Source organism: Osmerus eperlanus, chromosome 7, assembly GCF_963692335.1.
Source record: "Osmerus eperlanus chromosome 7, fOsmEpe2.1, whole genome shotgun sequence".
NCBI classification, from domain to species: Eukaryota; Metazoa; Chordata; class Actinopteri; order Osmeriformes; family Osmeridae; genus Osmerus; species Osmerus eperlanus.
In genome coordinates, this window is record NC_085024.1 from 14569373 (window position 1) to 14589478 (window position 20106).

The 20106-nt window shown below is 48.4% G+C and overlaps 3 protein-coding genes across 9 annotated transcripts; 2 read left to right on the plus strand and 1 right to left on the minus strand.

The window, feature by feature from the left end:
* Positions 1 to 65: 65 nt before the first annotated feature.
* cnot10 (CCR4-NOT transcription complex, subunit 10) lies at positions 66 to 7123 on the minus strand. 4 transcript variants are annotated; one of them, XM_062465090.1, is made up of 20 exons: positions 6902 to 7123; positions 6160 to 6203; positions 5893 to 6054; positions 5379 to 5529; positions 5055 to 5191; positions 4694 to 4795; positions 4341 to 4427; positions 4135 to 4218; positions 3866 to 3983; positions 3611 to 3760; positions 3179 to 3381; positions 2959 to 3080; positions 2530 to 2709; positions 2343 to 2423; positions 2145 to 2258; positions 1649 to 1779; positions 1207 to 1242; positions 882 to 1009; positions 707 to 782; positions 66 to 553 (listed from the first exon to the last, which is right to left on the minus strand). In XM_062465090.1, the coding sequence occupies exons 1-20, from the start codon at positions 6915 to 6917 to the stop codon at positions 384 to 386; spliced, it is 2292 nt and encodes a 763-aa protein (XP_062321074.1). In that variant the 5' UTR covers positions 6918 to 7123; the 3' UTR covers positions 66 to 383. The 4 variants fall into 4 exon arrangements, with proteins under 4 accessions (XP_062321074.1, XP_062321073.1, XP_062321072.1 ...); XM_062465089.1 differs by having other exon boundaries at positions 882 to 1006; positions 6160 to 6251; XM_062465088.1 differs by having other exon boundaries at positions 6160 to 6251.
* Positions 7124 to 7325: 202 nt separating this feature from the next.
* Positions 7326 to 16119, plus strand: fzd6 (frizzled class receptor 6). The gene is made up of 7 exons (XM_062465108.1): positions 7326 to 7466; positions 8315 to 8733; positions 11444 to 11640; positions 12205 to 13192; positions 13302 to 13450; positions 13702 to 14136; positions 14222 to 16119. The coding sequence occupies exons 2-7, from the start codon at positions 8554 to 8556 to the stop codon at positions 14376 to 14378; spliced, it is 2106 nt and encodes a 701-aa protein (XP_062321092.1). The 5' UTR covers positions 7326 to 7466; positions 8315 to 8553; the 3' UTR covers positions 14379 to 16119.
* Positions 16120 to 16193: 74 nt separating this feature from the next.
* On the plus strand, positions 16194 to 20017 carry LOC134023208 (collagen triple helix repeat-containing protein 1-like). 4 transcript variants are annotated; one of them, XM_062465134.1, is made up of 5 exons: positions 16194 to 16460; positions 17122 to 17208; positions 18922 to 19140; positions 19227 to 19443; positions 19568 to 20017. In XM_062465134.1, exons 1-5 carry the CDS (start codon positions 16347 to 16349, stop codon positions 19708 to 19710), a joined length of 780 nt encoding a protein of 259 aa, XP_062321118.1. In that variant the 5' UTR covers positions 16194 to 16346; the 3' UTR covers positions 19711 to 20017. The 4 variants fall into 4 exon arrangements, with proteins under 4 accessions (XP_062321118.1, XP_062321119.1, XP_062321120.1 ...); XM_062465135.1 differs by having other exon boundaries at positions 16194 to 16415; XM_062465136.1 differs by lacking the exon at positions 17122 to 17208.
* The last annotated feature ends 89 nt before the right edge of the window (positions 20018 to 20106 follow it).

Genomic DNA, 20106 nt, shown 5'->3' on the forward strand with positions numbered 1-20106 from the left:
GCAGTCAGCTGTGCCATGAAAACAGCTTTAAGTGTGTTGCCTGCACATGTACATCAATTCAGACATCACGTGTAAATAAATTTTATTTTTTCATATTCTGCCTCGAAGCAGTTTTTAGATAATTGCAGATGTCAGAATCCTCTCACAGAACAGAATGGGGCCATTAATCTGCTCCACAGACAGACAAGACAGACAGACAGGAAGACAGACAGGCGCCACAGGGAGCTCCTCCCCTTCCATCTCTGTGGTTCTTAGGAGCAGTCCAGAGGCCCTGGGCTCTTGACATGCTGGGAGAAGCAGCTTTGAGAAATGATAAAAGGGTGTAATATGAAGGGGTCCGTGGGGGGGGTGACAACATGCATGAGGGGGGAGGGGGCGGGCTCTCATTTGCGCTGGACTTGTGTGAAGGAGGAGGGCATCTGGATGGGCTGGAGGGGCGTGGAGGGCTGGTAGGGCGGCACCGGCTTCTTCCGTGTGTCAGGGGAGGGCGTGGCTAGTGACGGGGGTAGGAGCTGGTTCCGTTTGATGATTTGTAGAGCCAGTTGTGTGTTCCCTGTGAGAGAGAGAGAGAGAGAGAGAGAGAGAGAGGGATGTTACCACTACACCATCAAGACTGTCCCATCTTTCAATCGTGTGTGAGAGACATTGCCCACTGTTGCACGGCTTAATGCAAGACGCGTGTCCGGGTCTGTGCGTGTCCACCCACCGTTCTGTAGCTCCAGGTAGACCCCCAGTAGTATCGCCTCAGGAGGAATCTCCTTAGTGTTGACCATGGAGGCCGCCTGGGGATGAGGAAGACGGCATCAAAAAAGGACTACAAAACATGCCCGACTCTCAAGCCGACTCCGTAGGCTACGCACGTCGCATGCGTGTCTGTGTACCTGATGCAGGCACTTGCGGGCCTTCTCGTACTCGCTTCTCAGACAGTAGGCACTGCCCAGGTTGAAGAGCATCATGGCCCGGGCAGAGTTCACCGTGCTGGGGTAGCACTGGGGGGTTTGCTTCCCTGCTACAGTGGAAAGGGGAATAGAGAGAGACACACACACACACACACACACCTTCATTAGGCTGTCAGCTCTGACACACATATAACCAATATCAAATCGATGAACAATTAACAGACAATGTATTTTGCATATGGTAAGGTCAGAATACAGTGTCCTTGGGACTGTGTGTGTGTGTGTGTGTGTGTGTGTGTGTACTCACAGGACTCGACAGGATCAAGATCCCCTTTGTCTGAACCTGCAGACAATAACACAGATAATCAAAGCGAGCGAGCGAGGGAGAGAGAGAGAGAGAGAACAGGGTTGCCACTCTTTTCTAGAACCTATTCAGAAACTCTCGTCCATAAACTACCAATTTAACTTTAATATCCTGAACAAAGCATAGCCCGCTCAGATGACAATATTATCAGTTTTGGTCAGCTCTGACAGACAGCCAAGTTGATCATATTCAACTGAAGGAAAATAGGAGAACGTTGAAATAACTGTCCAGGACAACACAGGAAAATCTCCTGGAATATCTTATCTCTCTCATTTCCCATGACAGGAAGAATAGTGAACTGTTTTCCAGGGCCGTGGGGGGAGCCCTGATGTATGGGTGGGTGAGTCAGACAGGGTGAACGACAGGTCAGGGGTCGGGGGCTGACCTAGGTCCTGTTCGCTGGGCGACACGCCCAGGGACACGTCCGTCACGTTGTCGGGGTTGAGGTGGGTGATGGCGTCTGAGATCCTGTCCATGGAGATCAGAGCCTCGGCAGCATACAGATGACCTAGGAACCTGGAGGAGGGGAGGAAGGAGACATCAACTCACCAACTCTCCTTCTCATCGAAACATCTGCACACAACACCGGGAGAGAGACGAGAGACAGACATAGACTCAGACCGCAAGATACAGAGTGATCCAGAGAGAGACGGAAATACATTTACATTTAGCAGACGCTCTTATCCAGAGCGACTTACAGTAAGTACAGGGACATTCCCCCCAAGGCAAGTAGGGTAAAGTGCCTTGCCCAAGGACACAACATCATTTGGCACAGCCGGGAAACAAACTGGCAACCTTTCTGATTAATAGCCCGATTCCCTAACCGCTCAGCCACCTGACCCCCAAACAGAGACAGAGACACCCCCGCCAGAGGTTCTTACTTGAGGGAACCGGACAGCTTGCTCTGGTGAAGCAGCTTCTCAGCATGGTTGAGGGCCATGAGGTTGTCTCCCAGCGCCAACGCCACATAGGCACTACACGCCAGGATAGAGCACCTGCACGCACACACACACTCCATCAGCATGATGCAAGACAGTCAAGTAAAACAAAAGGTAACGAGAAGGCACATCTCTTCCTACCTGAGGTTCTCTACTTCCTGTTTCCTCAGGGGAGAGGACGGGGCTGCTGACAGGAACTTGTCACCTTCTTGCCCCTTCCCACTGAACACACACACACACACAATCAGTACGTTATATACACACACGCGTGTGTGTGTGTGTATGTAATGTGTATGAGAGTCCCTCTCTCTCTCTCTCTCTCTCTGACCTGCAGGCGTCGCTGTTCTCGCTGCCGCTCTCTGTGCTTCCTGATTGGCTGGAGGTCTTGGAGCTGCTGTTGGGCTTGCCCTCCTGCTGGGGGTGCTCTGGGAGGAGCAGCAGGCCGTTCCTCAGGCAGATGGCTGCAAACTCCATACTGGCCACTGGGATGGCCGCCGACTGGCCCTCGCTGCACACACACACACACACACACACACACACAGCCATGTAAATGTAATGCCAGTCCGGCATACACACACTACAACAAAGACTATTCATCTGTGGACTTGGTAGCACACAGTGTGTGTCACTGAGGTCCTCCGCTCCAGCCTCCCAGAATGCACCCGCTTACGGTCAACCAATGTCACCCAGCAGGAGGACCACCGCATCCCCCTGCTGGTCAGTCCTGGTATTGTCTTGAGTTAGGGGAGGTACTGACCTGTAGATAGTGTTCTGGGTGGACTGGGAGGCCAGGACGATTTTACGATGGTAGCCCTGGCCCACGATGGACTGGACTATGCCCTTTTTACTGGGGAGCCCCTTGCTCTCCTGCTCCGAACTCTGGAATGAGGTAAAAAAAAAAAAAAAAAGGTCAAGAGTGAGTGAGCATATGCGGGAGAGAGTGTGTGTTTGGGGGGGACACCAGCTCTCAGCCTTACCCCCTTGTTGGCGGCGATGCAGCACTCGGCTAGCCTTAGCCAGAGGCGGGGGTTGGAGTGATACACCTGCACGGCCTCCACGAGACACTCGAAGGCAGCCAGGGGCCGTCCGATGTGCAGCAGCTGGATGCCACAGTTGTACAGCAGCTCGTAGCGCTTGTTAGCCAGCAGCGCACACATGGGGATGCCTGCAAACTTCTTAGCTGGAACGGAAATGAGGTCACGTGCGACAGCCAATCAGCAGGTGAACCAGAGAAGAGCCCGCAAAATGATCGAAAAATGCAGAGCTCCTTATCTTTAAATTCTCTCATGTGATTGGAGGACATCATGAGGAAGTGTGTGGGTTCTCTGCACACCTGTTGCCAAACTAGTCATATTTGATTTGTTCGGACACTGTTCAGTTACACACACACACACAGACAGCGGACTCACATTGGCCGTTGCTCCCGTCTCCTAGCTGAGCACAGGTGTGGTCGTTCTCCTGGAGCGCCTTCTTGAAGTAGAAGATGCCCAGGTTGTGTTTGCCCATGGCAAAATGGATGCAGCCTAGATTGTTCCAGAACATGCAGCGCACGCACTCACCTGCCCCCCCCCGAGAGACAAGGAAGAACACACGCGTTAGACGCGGCCTAAACGCGGATGCGTGTGCATGCTGTGAGCGTGTGTGGCGGCCATGTCAGCGCTCACCAGTCTTGATGGCCCCCGGGTGCTCCGCGATGTTGGAGCTGTTGAGCAGCTTGACGGCTTTCCGGTAGTTTCCTCTCAGGTACTCGAAGTTGCTCTTGAGGAAGAGTGAGGGAGCGGACTAGGGGGAGAGGGAGGGAACATGGCTCAGACACAGACACATCCTTCCTGCTCCACTCCACACAAACACAGCCATAGCACTTGTATTTGAGTGGAACAGTGGCACTGAGAGGATGTGGATGAAGCTGATTGGTTAATGAATTGCTACTCACATTCCCGGCTGTGTTCATCACAGACTTGATCTCCCTTTTACAGGCCTTGGAGGACTTCATCTGGATGTAGGCTCGTACCTTGTACTGTGGACAGGAGCAACATAGCCAAATGTCACGTCAGACAACAGATTTTTGCTCGAAAGATCCTAAGGTCAACTGATACTGAACACAGATCAGTATCGGAGCAGACATTGATGTGAACTGACCTGGTGCATCTTGGATTTAGCAGCTTCGATCATGGCTACAAACTCGGCCTTCTGGTTGACGCCATCTTTGTTTGTGTTATTGGTGCTCTGGAATTAGAGGTGTGGGATCAATACAAAATAAAGTAACATTGGAAGCTCATTATATACTAACAGAAAAACAAAACATTTCTTTGCTAGCTAGAAATCACCATGAAGCCTGATCTAAGTAGTTGTTATGTCCAAAAGAAGTGGATTTCAAAGTGAAATAAAGGAGTTGACAAAGCACTTGAGATAAGTGGATAGGCTATCTGCCCTGGTCTAGCCTAGCTCAGCCTGGGCCTGCCCTTGGATGGTGGTGGTTGTGTCTGGGTAACCTGTCCTCCTGCCATCTCTGTCAGCTTCTCCTGAATGAGGTCTGCAGCCTCCACTGCAGCATCCCTGTGGATGTAGAACCTGCACCTCCCTCCACACCCTGCCTGCACACACATCCTGGGAGTGAGAACTGACGCCGTAACGGAAAGCTCCTGACAGCACAGCCTGGCCAAAACTCCCTCAAATGACGGCAAAAGCTAAATCACAAGAGATGTACTACATGAGAACTAGCAGGGGCCGCACCGTACGGAAAACGGAGAATAGAAATCAAAGCAAGGTCATTAGCACTGTTGCTGGATGCTTGTTTGGCATAAATATTGCTCGGTGCAGGGCAGCGGCCTGTCGTCCTCCGGGAAAGCCTACCTCTCCTTTCCCGTTCTTGTTGTTCCCCTGCACGGTCAGCTTCTCCAGGACAGCCAGCAGATGCAGAGCCTTCTCCGACTGGAACGTGAGGAGGTACAGGTCCACCAGCAAGAAGCACACCGCCAGCGCAAACTTCTCTTCTAGGACAAATGAAAGCCATCAAGCCATGCCGAACTGTGGCGTCGAGCGCAAGGCTGCTAAAGGTGGGCTAGCCCATTAGCGCCGCTTGCTCCAGTGTAGGGTCGGCGTATGTTCATACACAGTGACTGCATAAACATTTGAGTTCACGTCACACCAGAAGCGGGAAAAGATACCAACACATACCAAAAGGTTCAAGAAACTGATAGAGCTTCTCTCCAATGAGGATGGCTTCAGAGTACTGTCTCATATGGTAGTGAATAATGGCTTGGTTGTAGTACAGCAGGCTGTTCTCTACATCATCCAAACCGTCAATGTCCTCAACTGAGGTGTGTACCTACACAAACAACATAACCAAATAAGCATTTGTTACAGCACATGTAGCATTTACATTTAGTCATTTAGCAGACGCTCTTATCCATAGCGACTTACAGTAAGTACAGGGACATTCCCCCCGAGGCAAGAAGGGTGAAGTGCCTTGCCCAAGGACACAACGTCATTTGAAATGGCCGGGAATCAAACCGGCAACCTTCTGATTAGCAGCCTGATTCCCTAACCGCTCAGCCATCTGACCCCAGCCATAGCAACCACACTTTCTGTTTAGTTTTGAGTTTCCCAACTTTCTAACTAGAAGAACCTGTTAGAATGCAATTAGGACACGAGTCAAGTTGGCTTGGTGCTTTGACATAGGTTGACGCACCTGGTTTTTCATTGCAAGGAGCGTCTGATTCAAGGTGCTTGTGGTGGTCTGGCCACTTTTGTAGAACTCTGCTATCGCTCTGTTCAAAGCGATCTTGTAGTCCTCCTTATTCAATTCCTGCAGGTGCTGAAGGTGCTTCAAAGACACATCGTAGTTTCCAGCCTGTAATACAATATATGAACGCATGTGTTTACGCAACCCAACTTACAGCTATCCCTGAATACTAAGAATAACATTACAGGCATCTAGAGTGGGTGTGTTGTTTACCGTGAAGGCTTCCAGTGCGCTTGCTGCCATCTCTTTTTCCTGGTCTGACATGCCAGGGGAAGAAGTGTTGTCGTGTTTAGCTTCGTTTTGTTCTGTTGATACAACATCATAACACTAACTAATGACGCCCTTAACCTGACAAATAAATGAGTTTTAGATAGAATAATAATAAAATATGACAAAAGAGTGGACCAGCAATTTAATCTGGCTCTTTATGGGTGTGTTGCAATTTAAGTAACTAGCTCTAGCTATCCAGCTAGGCTAAATCCCAAAACATTCCATAGTAACGGCCATGACATTAGCATGTAGAGCTAGCTAGCTAGCTAGCAATAGTTTGTTTTCAAAAGGTCAAACCTCTAATTACAGTTATCTAGATGTAGTTAATACCATCCAACGTAATGTTCTCAATAACAAATTAATAGTTTTAGTGGTTAGTGATACATATCTTAGCTCAATTAGCTAGCTAATGCTAAATACACACCCCAAACCAGTGCCCCGCCGTACGTAGTTGCAATATACTACTAGACTGGCTACGGTAGCTTCCATGCTAGCTTTTAATCATGATATAAACCATGGCTATTTAAAAGACTATCACCAAAATGGCAAATTTTAGTATTTTTTTTTACCAATGCATTATTTATATAGATAACTAATGATCCAAACAAATGATAACTGCTTGCCAGCTCAATCCCAATTAGCTAGCTAGCATGAGCTAAGCTAACGTTAGCTGCAAGACACTTACCAATGTTTTCTGCCATTTCGAGAATATAGCCTGCTATAAGTGCTTCAAGTAAGTGGAAACCCAAACCAGAATTCGGAAAATTTGGATAACACTACCTGTAGCCACTTTAGCAATAAACGCAAGAAAACGTATCTCGATTTACCACTGATTTGACAGTGAAACGCTGTCCCAACTCTGACCGACAGCTCTGTTTAGATTTCCGCTATTGAAAATACCCGCACTAGTAAAGACGCGTATACAGGGACGGCATGAGTGGAGTATACCTCTAGCATCTCCTGTTGGTAAGGAGGTATAAAGAATGGTTTAACCAAAAGCGATGGGCCCGTGGAAGAGCGTGAGTGTTCTGAACTTGCTGACCTGAAATCAGTTGTGTTCTTTGCTTCAAACAATCTTGATGGACTCGCTGGGGTATGTAAACAGATCCCAGAACTCATCCCAATGCAATGCGGTCAACTTCCTCCTGGAGCTAAAGAAGGCGGAGTATCGCTGGAAACATTTGGACAAAATCCCCCAAGGACTGATACAGAATTAGGGTTTTTGTTTGGAAAGAGCTACTATTTAGAAGGTAAGTTGGATGTACTTTTAGTACCTTAACAATGTGAAGGATTAGGAATACTTAGTTCTAAGTCTTTTCGAAGCCACGGATACAACGTTAACAACGAAGCTCGCTCTCCGAAGTTAGTTTCCTACACAGGGGACTCAAAATTTGATCATCCGAAAATACTGAACTTTTTTTCACTTTGGCTTTTTATGTCACATTTCTATTATACAAAATATGTTTTGCTTCGATTCCTAAACAAGCTTATTTGACTTTCTCTGATGCGCTTAATGTGCACTTAGTGTAAGTAAACCATTTGGTGATGTTAAACCGTGGTTTAGGCCTGTACTGTATTCACCCATTTAGTGTTTAAGATATAATTTTGAGTAAATATTTTTGCAAATGTATAGCATACATTGATTGAATGGCGAAGTGCACACCCATCTAAGACGGGACCTATGCTATTGATATGTTATTATTACTTAATTTATCTTAAAGTATTCGCTTAGCTTTCATACTATGTATCCATATGTGGGACATGTTGTGCATTTACAATAATGACATACTTTAAATGTAAACTGTAACATTCCATAGGTTTGCTCTGGTAATCATTACCAGAGTGAAAGGACTAGCGTGTCAAACCAAGCTGCAAAAATCCTCCAAGCTTGTATCAACAAGCACAAACTAAACGCTATTAAATTAGTCTGCAATTCAATTAGATTTACTAACCCCTCCAACAAATTTCTGCAGAGCCTGTACTCAGATCCTGGAGCCTCATTTAGAAAAGATCTGAATGTAATGATTTTTAAAATATGTTCCCAAAACACAATTGTAATTCACATATTTAATTTAAGTGTTGTGTGTGTGATTTCCAGGGTGTGGGCTGCCAAGGACAGAGTCGAGGGAACACTCAGAGGAAGAAGGGGCTGATGGGAATGTTTCACCTGACACTACTCCTACTGTGGCCATGGAGATGACCCCAGACAAAGAGGAATGTGGATGAACTGTGTGCCAAGGTCCAACATTTAGCCTGCGTATCTCTTCACTGAGCCCAAAGAGATTTGGTAAACAAAGATACCGTGTACCCGTCCTGCAGCTAGATTCTGCCATACTAATGTCCAGTCTGGTCTGGGTGTTCCTGGCCCTGATTGGGCCAGGGTCTTCAGATGCCCACAGTCTGTTCACCTGTGAACCAATCAAAGTGCACCGATGCCTGGGGATGCCCTACAATATGACCTTCTTTCCCAACATGATGGAACACTATGACCAGGACATAGCCGCCAGCAGTATGGAGGTGAGTCCTTACACATCGAAACACTGTTGATGCAACCTTCCTTCCACCTTCCCTTGAGCTCATCCCTGACCTAACATGGTTGGAAAGGTGGAAACATGGGCTTCTCTACAGTAGTAGATCAACCCAGTCATGTGAGATCAGTTATTTTTCAGAGAAACGTAGGATGTCGTTTAGATTTTATTACAATCAAATCCCCTTTTGTTGGCATAGAGGCTGGTCCAAGACTAGCGCTGTTTGGCAGATTGAACCAGGAAGAATATTTGCCATCATTCCAAGAGGGGTCAGAAATTTGGATAAGATAATATGCATTTGCCAAGCAAATGTTTGAGGCAAAACAAAACAAAAAAACTTTCCAAACTGTGTCTTGGCTATTGCTATTTTTAAGACACCAGTACAGAAAATAATCTATTTGACTCTCTAAACAGTTTCAACAGCATTTATGTGTGCAGTAGTGTTGGGTTACCTGTGGTGAGTGTGGAAGTGAATAGGGTTTTGCTGAAGGGGTCTTTGTGTGGTAGGTTTCTGACAGAAGCATGGTGAAGCTTCTGATTTCAGAGCTGCCTCTCTCTTCTCCTTTCTTTCTTTCTTTCTTTCTCTCTCTCTCTTTCTCCCCCTACTTCTCTCGCTGTGCCGCAGGCAGGGAACTCTGCACACTTTGTGGTGGAGAGCCTTTGATTTAGAGAGGAAGGGGATAGACACACCCAGACTCACACAAAGGCTATCCTGCATTCTGCTACTTTGGCTCTCTCCTTAACTCTTTCTCTCTCTATTTCTATATTATCTTGCTCTCCCTTCTTGATCATTGTTAAGGTTCATTTTTTACTATTGTGCTATTATATAGGTTAGCCTATCCGGTAGCATGCATCTAGATCTGTTACGAAGTACAGTTTTCCATTTAGTACCCTGCATCAAATGAGAATGATTTATAAAATGAGGCCATTAGTGGAGTGTTTTGAATGGAAAACACTTTTCCGCAGTAAGGTGTGTTCCTTTGAATAGCGTGCCAAGATTCCACCAGGCATTGACACTCTTTGAATCCTGTAGAGGACAACCTGGGTTGGAAACACAAGCTGTTTACCTACACAGCTCACAGCAGTGAGTGAAATATAGGCTGTTACATCTTCAGTGGGGATATGTGGTTGAAACCCAGTGCAGAGATGTTAGCCTATGTCCTGCGGATGAAAACATTACAGAAGCCCCCCCCCTCCCCCCAAGTCTTAACAGCCCATATATATTAATGTACAGAAGCCCAAGACGAGGGAAAATAAAAGTCTGATTTCAGTGAGAGAAGCTCATTGAGGAGCGAGGGACCTCCAGGGTGCTGGGACAAGGAGGCTCACAGAGGGAGAGAGGGCAGCTCTGTACCCCAGCGACCCAAGGGGGACCTGGGCAGTCGCCAGACTGGAGTGGAGGAGAGAGCGGGAAGAGAAAACATTCAATAGTGGGGCTGTTTGACTTGCCCCGTTTTCCCCATCGTAGCTGTATGTGTTTCTGTGTGTAGTGTGTGTAGTGTAGTGTAGTGTTTCTAATCCATTAGAAGGTTTTGACCTGTACTGGCGGAGCCTAGTTCTGTATAATTGCGTTTGTAATCTGGACAAGAATGCTTGATAACCCTACATGTGATACAAAGTGTCCTCTGTATTAGGCTGATAAAGCACCGCATAATAAGCTTGCCAGTCAAGCACCGTACTTTTAAGTGTTGAACCTGTGTCAGTGGTCCGTGATGATATCTGGGGGATTGTGTGGGATTACCCTGACTACCTGTGTTGACAAACACGACTGAGTTGGTCTCAAGGCTAAGCAGGAGGAACAGTTCTGGTGGTGTGAGACTTGGCGTTGAGTGACACAATTTGACAGGCCTAAGTCCACAAAGCGCTACCCTATAGGCTGCGTTCGAGTGTGACTCGTTGAGGGGAAAGGCGCCGCACTGCATGTGTGGTCCTCCTCGTCACCCTGGGCTGTTTACTCTGTTAAGCCCACATTAATCTTCTGGATACAAAACACATGTCACAGACTGTGGCCACTTCTCTGTGGGCACTGAGCTGGGACTACAGGCCAGATACAGTAACCCCCCCCCCTCCACCCCATCCCCCCCCCCCCTCCCAGCCGTACCTGATCCCCCTGACTACTGGAGTGTGTGTGTGTTTCGAAATGGCCATACAGTCATTTCCTGATGCCCTCAACCCCCAACCTCCCCACCCCCCTCACACACACACACACTCCAATCTGTTGAAAGGAAAATAATATAAGAGCCAGCCTGTGAAAGGCGGTCTTTGTGTGGCAGTACAGTACAAGCTCTTCTACTATATGCCCTCTACTGTAGCCTGTTCTCCGTTGCTACCAAGTCATGTGCGCAAGAAACTGAAACGTGCGTTCTATTTCTGGTGTTGCTCATGGCGAGGGATCCTCAGTCACCTTCATATGGCGCGGTAGCCAATGAGGAAGCAGCATGTTGAGTGAGGCCAACTCTCTGCTTGTCCTGATGTTAGCATATGATTGAGAATGATGCAAGGTGTTTTTTATGTTTATCCTGTTTGAACGATTTCTGGATCAGATGTCTGCTCCATTTTCCTGAATGAATAACCTGCAATGCTGATAAGGTTCTAATGGTTCTAAGGTTTTCTGACTTGGGTATAGATAATGCCTGGCATTAAACTAAACATTGCTGTCAATCACCTCTTCCTTTTCCTCTGTTCTTGTCTCCCTGTAGCCCTTCATGCCCCTGGTCAGCCTGAAATGCTCTCCAGATGTGCATCACTTCCTGTGCCAGGCCTTCATCCCGGCGTGCACCGAGGAGACCAAGGTCATCCGACCCTGCCGCGACCTCTGTGAGACGGTCCGCCATGACTGCAGGAAGGACATCGCCACCTTTGGTGTCAGCTGGCCCCCAGAGCTGCAGTGTGACAGGTGAGGTGAGACCAGGTGTGACAGGTGAGGTGTGACAGGTGAGGTGAGACCAGGTGAGGTGAGACCAGGTGAGGTGAGACCAGGTGTGACAGTTGAGGTGAGACCAGGTGAGGTGAGACCAGGTGTGACAGGTGTGGTGAGACCAGGTGTGGTGAGACCAGGTGTGACAGGTGAGCTGAGACCAGGTGAGGTGAGACAGGTGTGGTGAGACCAGGTGTGGTGAGACCAGGTGTAGTGAGACCAGGTGTGGTGAGACCAGGTGTGACAGGTGAGCTGAGACCAGGTGAGGTGAGACAGGTGAGCTGAGACCAGGTGAGGTGAGACAGGTGTGGTGAGACCAGGTGTGACAGGTGAGCTGAGACCAGGTGAGGTGAGACAGGTGTGGTGAGACCAGGTGTGGTGAGACCAGGTGTGACAGGTGAGACCAGTCGTGGCTGGTGAGGTGAGACTAGGTTTCCCGACAGGGTTAGAACCCTACCAGGGTGACACTTTCAGACCAGCCTTCGTGTTGCACTGAAACTTTTTCAGCGTTTAGAGGAATTGTGCACTTCTGCTATCTGATAGGCTGGAGCCGTGCAGCTCAGATGGCTCCGCCCTGCCCCAGACCACACCCAAGAGCTCCCCTTCTGCCAAGAGGGAAATGGGCTTCTGGTGCCCCTTCCAGCTCAAGACCCGTCCCGGCCAGGGCTCGTCCTTCCTGGGCGCCCCGGACTGCGCCCCGCCCTGCTCCAACATGTTCTTCGAACCCCACGATATCCAGTTCGCCAAGACCTTCATCGGCGTGTGCTCCATCGTCTGCCTGGGCGCCACGCTCTTCACCTTCCTCACCTTCCTCATCGACGTCAAGCGCTTCCGCTACCCGGAGCGACCCATCATCTTCTACGCCGTGTGCTACAGCGTGGTGTCCCTCATCTACTTCCTGGGCTTCCTGCTGGGCAACAACGCTTCCTGCAACACGGAGGCGCCCAACGCCACGGTGGTGCTGGGCTCCCAGAGCAAAGGCTGCACCCTCCTCTTCATGGCGCTCTACTTCTTCTCCACGGCCGGCACCGTGTGGTGGGTCATCCTCACCATCACCTGGTTCCTGGCCGCCGGACCCAAGTGGAGCTGCGAGGCCATCGAGAAGAAGGCGGTGTGGTTCCACACGGCCGCCTGGGGGGTCCCGGGGGCGCTCACCATCGTGCTGCTGGCGCTCAACAAGGTGGAGGGCGACAACATCAGCGGGGTGTGCTTCGTCGGCCTGTACGACCTGGCGGCGCTGCGCTACTTTGTGCTGGCGCCGCTGTGCCTGGGCGTGCTGGTGGGCCTGTCCCTCCTCCTGGCCGGGATCGTGTCCCTCAACCACGTCCGCCAGGTGATCCAGCACGACGAGCGGAACCAGGAGAAGCTGAAGAAGTTCATGATCCGCATCGGCGTGTTCAGCGGCCTGTACCTGCTGCCCCTGGTCACGCTGCTGGCGTGCTACGCCTACGAGCAGAGCCAGAGGAGCGCCTGGGAGAACAGCTGGGTGAACGAGCACTGCCAGGAGTACAGCATCCCCTGCTCTCACAAGGTGACACGCACTCGCCGTCATGCCGTCACATAGTCTCTCCAGGCACGCTGACCCACACACACACACTTCCACGCACTCGCTCTTAACGGTTGTACTGTCGTTGTCTCAGCCCCCGGAGGCCAACCGTCCGGACCTGTCCCTGTTCCTGGTGAAGTACCTGATGACGCTGGTGGTGGGGATCTCTGCCGTGTTCTGGGTCAGCAGTAAGAAGACCTGCTCCGAGTGGGCCTTCTTCTTCAACAGGACACGCAAGAAGGAGTAAGGACACCCCCCTGAGTGACCATAAGAATGAGTGGACGCATAAGCAATTGTGAATGTCACTATAGTGTTTTTACACATACATTTGATTGTATTGAGTGATTCCACAGTCGTACATCCTTTACTGGATGGACAGTAAAGTATTGTTCTCTGACAAGACTTTACTGTCTGACTCTCTGACTCCGCCACAAGCAGCGAGGCCTCCTTGTGGCGGAGATCTGACCATGACCGTTGCCCCCTGCTGTCCCCAGCCCTATCACGGAAAGCCGCAGGGTCCTCCAGGAGTCCTGCGAGTTCTTCCTCAAACACAACAACCGTGTGCAGCACAAGAAGAAGCACTACAAGCCCAGCTCCCACAAGCTCAAGGTCATCTCCAAGTCCATGGGCACCAGCACAGGGGCTGGAGCGACCCCCACCACCCCGACCGCCAAACCCAACCACGGCACATCCGCCCTGGGCAACCATGACCCCCGTATCCAGGCCTCGCAGTCGGAGGCTCGGGCGTCTTCGGAGGCCTCGGGAAGGGAGCCTCTGGAGAGGCTGGGGTCTAGTCGCGCGTCCCGGAGGGGGGAGAGGGAGAGGGAGGCGGGCGCTCCCAGGGAGGGGGGAGAGAGGCGTAGTAAGACGGGCAGCTCCAGCAAGGTCAGCAGCCGAGCAGAGAGCTTCCAGCGGGTGACCGAGGGAAGGTAAGACATCACCATACTGAGAAACCTCAAGATACAACTTGAACGGCGTGAAACGACGATTTTGTCTGTTTCCCCTTCTCTTTAGAATGACGCCCAAGAGTGACCTGTCAGATGTGAGGCAGCTGCCCATCGGACAGCAGCACGCAGCTTTGAACCAATCACACAGCAGCAGCATGAAGGGCTCCGCCCCTCACCTAAGGCAGGTTGTGGAGGGGAGCAAGGACAAGGACGGCAGCTGCTGAGCTCGACACACATCCCTTCAGTCATCCATTGGTCGATCTTCCACCCAGTCATTCATCCAGTTACCCATCACCACAGTCATCCCTCTCTCTACGGAGTATCTCTGTATCATCCCATCCATCCTCCAGAGGAAATATAACAGCTCATGCGCCCGGCGGACAACCACTAATTCCTACATCCATCCATCCATCCACCAGACTTTCATACTACAGATAAACCACTAAATGTTCTAGACACGCATGCTCACTATGTCCACTATGACCCTCTGACTCAGCTTCTGTACTTTAACAGATGTCAAAAGGCAACACAACCTGTCAGAACCATAGTTACACTTCCTGTTGACCCTGAGGTGTATATGTCAGTAGATCCACATGGGAAGATACAGTGGGTCACTCGGGAGGGAGTCATCTTTGTTACAGTAGCATAGCTGTATTGGTAGGCTGATCTGGTTAGCGAATAGATCATACACTGGGGAATTTCAATATGTAAACTTTCTTTTAGGGTTAGCATAGCAACAATCCTTCACTGGACTAGTAGTATATACACTGTGTAAACATGCTTTGATGGGGTATGTAATCATTTGATGTGAAAAATGTTTTTGCCAAACAATCACAAGCTAAAGAAAGTCTAACTGTGGTCAAGAGTTTTTTTATTTTATTCCAGTCATGTACTGTAAGGAGACTACTGTATGTTGTGAATCAGTGAGAATGTATTTGTAAGTCTGAGCAAAACCCTGTTCATCTGTATGTTCATTTAAACATAAATGGCCATTCACCCAATGACATACCATTGAAATTCCTCTCACTTTGCCAATATATACTGTGTTTTATATGATCACATTTGATTTCCAATACCATTTTATTGCAGAAATAACATTTGTTTACTATATGTAAAAAGTTTTTTATTACACCGAATTTCAACCTATTCATATTCAACCGTCTTAAATTTCATGTCTTCCATATCTTGTCCAAATGGTATACAATCTCTAAAGAGTACAAGCTTTATCCAATCTCTAGAGAATGTGGCTTGAATAACTCAATGTCAAGCTCTTTAAAGAGCATGCAAGTGCAGTGAATGTGTGACACAATGGCTACGTGTTAAGCGATCACAGGTGTTAAAAACACGTTCAACAGTATTGCTATGTATTTTTCCCATATGCTAGACGTCAACTATCACAGAAAAAGAACATGTAAAGCACAATGTCTTTTATTAGTCAAAATTCCTTGCATTCAAACGTGTCATTGTTGGGTTTGGCGCTTTGTTCGAAGTTTCAGACTGACAATTTTTAATCCATGAATAGTGCATTACATATTCCCTTTGTAAGTATTTTCCTTCAAATGCTTCTGGGGATTATTGGGTGGCACATTGTTTATTTGAATAGCGCTTTTACATTCTTATGTACTGTATTTGCATGCCATGTGCTCGGATTTGGGATTATTGATCTCCCCATGCCCTAGGTCTACTGCTAAGTACATGTCTGTTCTTCAGCAGGATATTCGAGTATGGAGCAGCAACAGAACAAATGAAACGGCTAAAGGGAATTTCTGTGCTTGTTTTCTCTCTCTTGCTCTCGTTTTCTCTCTGTGTCTTAAGTTCTCAAAGTCTCGTGGACTTTTAAAAATGTGTCTCATAGATTTTTATGTTCAGAATATTTTTTTGTGAACTTTAGTAGTGTTATGTACCTATTTCATACGAATTTTATATCGATTACATTTCCTCTTGAAATAAAATACAGTTGAAAAAATGTACTAAACCCTCATGTGTATCGTGCTGTGTAGTCTAATGGTCATGTTTTTAGTTTAAAGAGTATAATCGTAGCGAAGAGGCAGAACTTAATTATTCGGTCTGACTGCGCACCCCGTTCCCCCTCGTCTTGCACATTGAAAATAAGTTGCTGGCTGCAGTAGTCTCCAGTAGGCTACGTCCCCGAGCGCCACGGTAGTGCTCACAATACATTTTAGGAATCAAAAATGATTTCTCTTCTCGGTCGTCTGCTGTTCCTCACCTGTCTCATCCTACCTCTTCACGCGATAGAGAAGGTAAAAAACAGGGGATTTCGCCAAAAAGATGCAGAATTCAATAAGGTAGGACTCAATTATTTCGTCTCCAAGAATGGCACAGATAAGACCCTTTATTTGTTTCTATATTGAATCGCATTAATACTGCTAACAACTTAAGATGGTCGGGTTTATCTAGCCAAATACCTGCACCTATCACCTGCTTCGGACTGATTTCCCTGTTATCAGACACAGTTTTTAAAGCGATTTCACAGGAGTTTGGACAATTGATGTGGGTATGACGTTGGCTAGGGTCCACCATTCAAATGTTGACAAAAGCGGAGTTCCAGACGGTCAGGAAGTTATGGGGTCTGGCGGGTCCTCTGTCTGTACACTGTAGGCTTCTGTTAGTAGGGTAACTGTGTGGGTCTGGTGCATATTAATCTTCAGGACTGATCAATCGATAAATCAAATAATGACTCTGTTGTGAACTGTATGATAGTGCGACTGTGTAGTGTACTGTTTTGTACAAGCCACTTATAGTATATACCCCCCCCCCAAAAAAAAAAAAAACTTAAAGATGACAATTTATCTTCAAGGACCAATGACTTACAACAAAACTAAATACCACTACAAGCATATTACAATCAGGTGAGGTGTTGTTGCTACATGTTGTATCAGTGTTGGATCACTGGCATGTTTTAAGTGCATGTGTATGAGAGTTGATTCGCCACCTCTTGTCTCATAGTGCACTGGAAACGATGCAGACAAGCCCAACTGCACAACACATGCGGCAGAGCCAAAGCATGCTGCAGAGGCCCCTTATGTGAACATGGTATGGCACCCTCTTCCCAGCACCCCTGTCTCTGCTAGTGTCGTTGCAATTCGCTCACCAGCTGTACAATAAACCTTATGAATGAAGATATTTCAAGCCTCTGAGAACGTTTCTGGTTGTTTCAAATTTACTTTCAACACACTAGAAGATGGTATACAGCACACATATTCTGCCTGCCCTCTACTGTAATTCAATTCACTTTACTGATCCCACAGGAAATTCAAGAATGGAATAAGATACTGATTCACCATGATATAGGTGTTAATATTAATGTGAGAAACATTTGACAAATACATACATGATGGTAAAATAGTTTGTTATCAGACAGCTGCTAGCTTCGACCACACCCAAATCTCAGCTAATAGATTGTTGGTAGGGATCGTCCAAGATTGTTGGGAGACGTTTCTGACTTGGGGAAGGTCTAGGGAGAAAAGGACCAGTGCTGGAGTGAATTTGTGTGGGATTTTGGCTGATTCACAGCACTGATTCACTGGAAAACTTTGTGTGTGTGTGTGTGGACGCATGCCTGTGTCTGTGTACAGTTCAGCAGCCCGCTGTAGTCTGGTCTGGAGGTTGATGGCCAACTCAGTTGTGTAGCAGAGAAGGAACACAGAGGCTCTATTCATTACCTTGAATCTTCTCCAAAACACTAAAATCAAACCCCTCATAAAAATCTGAGTCATGCCCTTAACTTTGTTAATTGACCAGTTGCGTTGTACTCATTTACTCGGGGATAATGAACACAGTATACAGAGTTAAAGAGGGTCTAAGGTACAAATATACCCATGTTCCCAATTCCCAATGTTCAACCAAAGGATGGGGAGACTCGATTGGAGAGAATTTAATGTTGTATAACCTAACTAACAGACTAATGGGTCTGAGTACTGTTCCCCAAAGCAGTAGTCAGACCACTGGGTCTGTCCATTGAAACCAGTGGAAAATCTCTGGCTTCTCAACTGGAGGCATATGGAGGCAAGCTCCTGCTAGCGGGTGCAGCAGCAGGGCTGCAGACAGGCCAGACCGCCAGTCTGTAGAGTGAATGAGGAAACGGTGATGTCAGCCTCATGCCTTGTCCCCCAGAGGAGAAAGAGAGAGCAGACCCTCAGGCGGTTGGCTCCTACTGATGGTCTTCCCAGCCCCAAGCTTCTCTCACTCTCCACCTGTACCTCTCTCCATTTGTCACTCATTAAAGTCTAAGTCTAAGAAATACTGTAATTTCACACCACATTTTAAATTGGAATCCAACATTCCTAAAGTCTCACGCCATAGGGTGCTGGGAAACACATTTCTCTCACTCGTTCTACTCTCACGAACACGTTCCACAGATAAACAGGACGTCAGCTGTTATTTATCTACCGTATCTTTTAAACACTCAAGGGTTCTGATCTCTGGTTAACCTACAGTTGCCTGGACAACTACAACCTGCCAGGCTAACGATGTGCAGGGAAGCTACTGTGGCCTGTCTGTGTGTGACTCACCATGACTACGGAGCATATGCTTGAATAGAGGGGGGCAGTGAGTCACTGGGAACTGAGGCCACAGGCTTGGATGGAATAAGACTTTCTTGATTAACTTGGTCTCTTTCTCTCTTTCCCTCCCTCTCTTCCTCACACACACACCACTTTTCTTCCACTCGCTCACTTTTGTTTATATGCTGTACTCCTTCTCTTCCTCCTCCTTCTCTCCCCCTCGACCCCCCCCCCCCCTCCACAGTACCACAACTGTCTCCAGGGCCCGGCAGGGACCCCTGGCAGAGAGGGCAACCCTGGCAGCAACGGCATCCCCGGTACCCCGGGCATCCCAGGCCACGATGGAGTCAAAGGGGAGAAGGGGGAGTGTGTGAGCGAGGTCTTCGAGGAGCCCTGGAGACCCAACTACAAGCAGTGCGCCTGGAACTCCCTCAACTACGGCATCGACCTGGGGAAGATCGCCGTGAGTTCTCTGGCACTGGTGTGGTCGTGGGGCGGCGTGCAAGATCGCCAAGTAGACTCATATTTTCTCTCTGCTGCCCCCTGCAGGACTGCACATTCACCAAGCTGCGCACCGACAGTGCCCTGCGGGTGCTGTTCACCGGCTCCCTGAGGCTCAAGTGTAAGACGGCGTGCTGCCAGCGCTGGTTCTTCACCTTCAACGGGGCTGAGTGCAACGGACCCCTGCCCGTAGAGTCCATCATCTACCTGGACCAGGGCAGCCCCGAGCTCAACTCCACCATCAACATACACAGGACCTCCTCAGGTAAACATACAGAGATTGTACTTAAATCTACCACCTCTATGCCACTTGCCTCTTTCCTCTGTGTGAATACCTTTCTCCTGTCCTATTGTACCTCCCTTCTGCGTCCCCCCCGTTCCTCCCACAGTGGAGGGTTTGTGTGAGGGCATCAAGGCTGGTCTGGTGGACGTGGCCATCTGGGTGGGGACCTGCGCTGACTACCCCCGCGGTGACGCCTCCACAGGCTGGAACTCCGTCTCCAGGGTCATCATAGAGGAGCTGCCCAAATGAGCCCCCCCCCCCCGCTGGCTAGCAGTCCAACAGGGTCTGGAGCCCAGATACAACACCCCTAAAAAGGACACAGTTGGTCTCATCCGATTTGACGATGTTCAACTCAACAGAGCGTCTGACTTTTCAGTCTGTTCCGATATCACTGCTGCCAACTTGAATTTTTTTCAACAACATAGTACATCCAGAATAGTTTTTTTGAGATACAGTAGCAAAACCATGGATTCTGAGAAAGTCTTGTATTTTTGCAACCAAAAAAAAGGTTGCCTGTTTTTTTCTAAGCGCCAATAAAGTTTGAATAAACCCTTAAGTTATTTTGTAAGAATGAATCCCACTATAGCACTGTGTACATATCACTGGACCAACAGCCTTCAAATTCATGAAATCAATACAAAGAAT